The sequence below is a fragment of the Micropterus dolomieu genome, linkage group LG23 (genome assembly GCF_021292245.1).
Source record: "Micropterus dolomieu isolate WLL.071019.BEF.003 ecotype Adirondacks linkage group LG23, ASM2129224v1, whole genome shotgun sequence".
Lineage (NCBI taxonomy): Eukaryota > Metazoa > Chordata > Actinopteri > Centrarchiformes > Centrarchidae > Micropterus > Micropterus dolomieu.
In genome coordinates this window covers 12,913,910-12,919,040 of record NC_060172.1, presented here as the reverse complement: position 1 = coordinate 12,919,040, position 5,131 = coordinate 12,913,910, and the positions used below count along the sequence as shown (strand labels likewise).

The following is a 5,131-nucleotide window of genomic DNA, read 5'->3' as shown; positions in this document are numbered from 1 at the left end:
CAGATAGTCTTAATCTATTTTGACTAATTTATTAAATGAAAAACTAGCAAGATTTTAAACCTAAATTAGATGTCTATAAATTTACAGTCAGTATCAACCGAGACGTTTTTCAGAAGGAAATCCTAAAAATAATTATTGTCTTCAGGTTTTACTGCCGGCACTGTAACCCGTCAGGTTACAGCTGAATAAATGTATTTAGAAATTGTATTTAACATACACAAGGATTCTAGCACTTTGTCATTTATTAAGTAAATTCAAGTCTGGTAAAATCTGAATATGTGGGCTACGCTGAAAAAAAATGTAATGGTTCTAACTTACATTGAATGATCCACTTTGGCATGCATTCATATTTTTAGCCACAATGGAGTAAAATAGAGGCTCTGCTCTTTATTTACCCATTGCAATGGTGAATCATAGTATGGGAGCTCTATTGATTTATGGAAATTTTTTTTTTTTTTTTCATTCCCCACGCATGCCCTTAACTCACAGTGAACATACTCAGAGTTGAACTTATTCTGATCAGCTGTTCAGGAGTTTCCCATCTCAGGGTTAATCAACTTAGAGCTCAGGGTTTGGCTCAGAGTTTGTTAAACCTGTTTTCAGAAACAGTGCCCTGGTCTTGAGCCCTTTTAGTCATAAACAAAGTCAGGACAAGCAGTTGTGTAGCAACAAAACAACACAGAGTGTGTGGCTTTTTAAGTAGTCAATGTATTTTAAATTCAGTCAGTTGAATCATGTGTCAGGGCTTTTAGTCAATCTTCAGATGACTCTGAAAAAACTCAGCTGACAACACACAATGAGGGCTAAAACCACTAAGTCATTTATTTGGTTAAAAAAACAAACACCAAGTGAGTATCACTGCCTGCAGCATGTGTTTTTACCAAAGTACAAAAACAACAGCTTGAAAACATTTTTCTTTATTTGATTTATTAGACAGTAACACAAACAAAAATAAATTCATAACAAGATGCCATCACAGCGACATTATACATTTATCAGAACTGTCGAGGATAAGATTCCACAGACATTTTTCCATTTCACAGCAGGAAAAGCACACTTTATAACAGAAGTGATGGTGGCTGAATTACATTTAGCTGCTTCAGTTTTAGGGTCCTGGTATTGTGCATACTGGCTCACTGTCACGCTGTTGTGGCTTTCTGGGACACTTGAGCAGAACAGAACCAAAGTTAATGTTGTTAGTAACACCTGTGCTTTATCAAAATGTCCGCTGTGAAAGGTCAGGTTGTTGTGTTTGTACATTGTACCGTGCAAATGTTCATTTGTCTACCATTTAGACATACTGCATATGCTCACACAAAAACTCATCAGGACACGTCCATGTGTTTTATAACCAGGGTCCAAAGTTTAATGGTAAAAAGTCAAGTTGTTGATGTTATTTGCAAACTGGAGATTTTGTTTTTTATCTGATCCAAGACGCTTCCATCTGCTTGTTTGCATTTTAGTGAAGAGGATGATTTAGAAACCGCTACTTTTTCCAAGCATAAGAATAGAAAGTTATGCACAAGTCGGTGCATCTCAGTAACTTAGAATATCCTGGAAAAGTTCATTTTTAAAATATGGAAAGTGAAAACTCTAGATTCATTACACATAAAGTGAAACATTTCCTTTTTTGTTTTAATCTTGATGACTGAGCGTACAGCTCATGGAAATCAAAAATCCATATCTCAAAGTATTAGAATAGAGAATTTATAATACAGAAATGTCTACCTGATCAGAATCTTTAATCTCTGTCTGGTTCGGTACACACAACCACAATCGGGGGAAGACTTCTGACTTGAGAGTTGTACAGAAGACACTCATTGACGCCCTCCACAAGGAGGGTAAGCCACAGTAGGTCACTGCTGAAATGGCTGGCTGTTCAGAGTGCTGTATCAAAGCACATTCATGGAAAGTTGACTGGAACATTGAAGTGTGGTAGTATAGGTGCACAAGCAACAGGGATGAATGCAGCCTTGAGACGATTGTCAAACAAAGCCAATTCAAGAACTTGGGGGAGCTTCACAAGGAGTGGACTGAGGCTGGAGTCAGTGCATCAAGAGCCACACAACACACACGTGTTCAGGAAATGAGCTACAAGTGTGGCGTTCCTAGTGTCAATCCACTCAGTGGTCCAAAGTCCTCTTTTCAGACTAAAGTAAATGGTTTGTAGACATCCGGTATAGCCATTAATACTTGCACAGAACCAATAAAACGCCACACTGTTACATGGAAATGCATAAATGTATTAAACAAGAAGAATAAATATACAGTGTGAAAGTAGAATGAAGATAATCGTATACAGGTGGCAGGAAACATTAAATAAATAAAGATGAGGAAAATGTTATAAGAAATCACTTAAATCCCATAAAGAATAGGTTTTGAGATGAGCCTTAAAACAAAGAGGAGGGCGGTCATATATATACTTTGGACGTTTTAAAGCTTCATACTGCATGTCAACACCCCAAGTTACACTATCATTTCTTTAAAAAAAGCACTTGTACTCCAGCACTCTGAAACAGAGATGCACTTAACAAAAGTTTCTCTATGAAGGCACTTACTGTAAGACCCTGAATGAAAAGCATCTGCCAAATGAATGTAATGTTGTGTAACTATATATTTGCCACTATAAGAAAGCATTTTATCCAGGTTTTTTGAAAACACTCTGACTCCTCCCTTGTCCTCCAGGTGGATCCAGGTAAGCTTCGCCATGCTCTGAAGGTAGTCACCTTCAACCACGTTTTCATCTCTGGGCCCATGTTGGTGGCGGCCTACTACCTGATGATCTTGAGAGGGAACCCCTGTGGGCCTGAGCTTCCCACCTTCCACTGGGCCCTGACGGAGCTGGCTGTCTGTGCCATCGTGGAGGAAATATTGTTTTACTATTCACACAGGTGGGAATCATTCACCTAACTATTTACACCTGTGACATGTCAGATTGTCTCGTGTCCCTCCTGAAAAAGGCCTTTAGTGTTTTCTAACCAGTAGACAGTAACACTTCTTCATCATCTGAGTCTCAGATGTCATTGGAACACTGAACAAATCACTGCCACCTAGTGGTAAGATAAAAACTGACATTTTGGTGGTGTTTGCATTTATCTACAGCTTCACAGAGCTGTTAGCATTGCTGTAGACTTTTAGTCTTGTTGTTAAAAATTTACCAGTAGATAACTGACTGATTTTCCTTCCTCTTTCCTCTCAGGCTGTTCCACCACCCAGGCCTCTACAAGCATTTCCACAAACAGCACCATGAGTGGACTGCTCCCATCGGAGTCGTCTCCATCTACGCTCATCCTCTGGAGCATATGGTGAATTATCCCTCCCCCCTTTTTCATTTTGTGTTCTGTGTCTGTCTCAGTCACGTTCTTGGCCTCTCAGTCTTTCGCTGTCAATGTGACAACGCACTAAATGATTTAAAGAGAAATTATACCCCTGATTTGGACTGTGGAGGATTATGGAGAGTCTGCACTGCTCTATGTTGGATTTAAATCTCTTCTGTCCTCATTGAGGCTTTTAGCCACAGACCATCTGCAGCTGTCAAAAATAAATCAAACGTGCTTCAATTTTACATCTGGAATTGGAGCAAACCGGATCTGAAAAATGTATCTGAACTCCCTTTTGCTCATCTACAACTTGAGTCAGCTGTTGAAAGTGTGATGCTGAGTCTATTTCACCACTGGTTAGGAGGTTTAAGTCTTCCTGCGTATTCCTGGTTTTACCCTTTTTTGTTTGTTTGGTTAGATTTTCAGTGGCCATTTAAACCCGTTCTTTCTTCCTCTTTACCGTTAGATCTCCAACATGCTGCCAGTGATAATCGGGCCAGTGATCCTGGGCTCCCACATGACCACCACCACCCTGTGGTTATGCCTGGCTCTTGTCAGCACCACCATCTCTCACTGTGGATACCACCTCCCCTTCCTGCCCTCCCCTGAGTTCCACGACTTCCACCACCTCAGGTGAGTCCACTCCTCTGTGAGTATATTTAATGGGATTTAATGGTCTTATTATCAATGCCACTGCTAAATATATAAAAACAACAAAGTTAAAATGTACATTCTTCTCTTGACTTTCTGTTTCTGGACAAGATGTGGTTGTCTCAAAAGGACTTTGTTTACCATAAACTGTGGTGATCAGCTTCTTCTTGCTTTTTCTAGCTCCTGAATGTGTAGGGACGTAACAACACCTGATGAAAAGCAGAATCTGTTTTTTTATTTTTATTTTTTTTAAACTGAATATACATAAATATTGTTAACAATTCCACGAAAGACCAAAAACAAAAATGTGTTAGTTTGTCAGTCAAAACTTGACTTCCACACCTAGCATCTACTGACGATGAAAAAAAACAGCTCATGAATATACTTTTGTTTTAAATGGTTAAATAATTAAAAATATCTGGACACTACTTTTGTTCCAAATGTTACTCAAAGGCAAAAAATTCAATGTTGGTTTTGGTATTTTCGTGGAATTTGTTGACAGTAGGGGTGTCATGATATCTCATGATTTCAGCATGGTGGAGTGTGAGGGTGAAATGGGCATAGAAGATGGCCCCTCCTCTTTGAAATCGTTTGGGTACACGGTGGGAATGATAAACAGAGTGAAAGACAGGCAAGGGCGTCATTTTGTGTTGAAAAGTGGCTCAGATTAGGGGTTGGACGAAACACTTAGGCCATGAGACGTGAGGATGCACAATTTTGGGGTCACGAGAACAAGACAAGAAGATACAGTGGGTACGGAAAGTATTCAGACCCCTTTAAATTTTTCACTTTGTTTCATTGCAGCCATTTTCCAAAAATCAAAAAAGTTCATTTTATTTCTCAGTAATGTACACTCAGCACCCCATCTTGACAGAAAAAAACAAATGTAGAAATTTTTGCAAATTTATTAAAGAAAAACTGAAATATCACATGGTCATAAGTATTCAGACCCTTTGCTCAGTATTTAGTAGAAGCACCCTTTTGATCTAATACAGCCATGAATCATTTTGGGAAAGATGCAACAAGTTTTTCACATCTGGATTTGGGTATCCTCTGCCATTCCTCCTTGCAGATCCTCTCCAGTTCTGTCAGGTTGGATGGTAAACGTTGGTGGACAGCCATTTTCAGGTCTCTCCAGAGACGCTCAATTGGGTTTAAGT

At 39.2% G+C, this 5,131-nt stretch overlaps 1 protein-coding gene across 1 annotated transcript in view; it reads left to right on the top strand.

Annotated features, from left to right (window-relative positions):
• faxdc2 (fatty acid hydroxylase domain containing 2) overlaps positions 1-5,131 on the top strand; it is an 18,152-nt gene that overhangs the window by 10,158 nt on the left and 2,863 nt on the right. Inside the window, exons 6-8 of the mRNA XM_046041003.1 lie at positions 2,686-2,891; positions 3,200-3,305; positions 3,787-3,953. Coding sequence (XP_045896959.1) covers positions 2,686-2,891; positions 3,200-3,305; positions 3,787-3,953 — 479 coding nt within the window. The remainder of the gene's footprint in view (positions 1-2,685; positions 2,892-3,199; positions 3,306-3,786; positions 3,954-5,131) is intronic.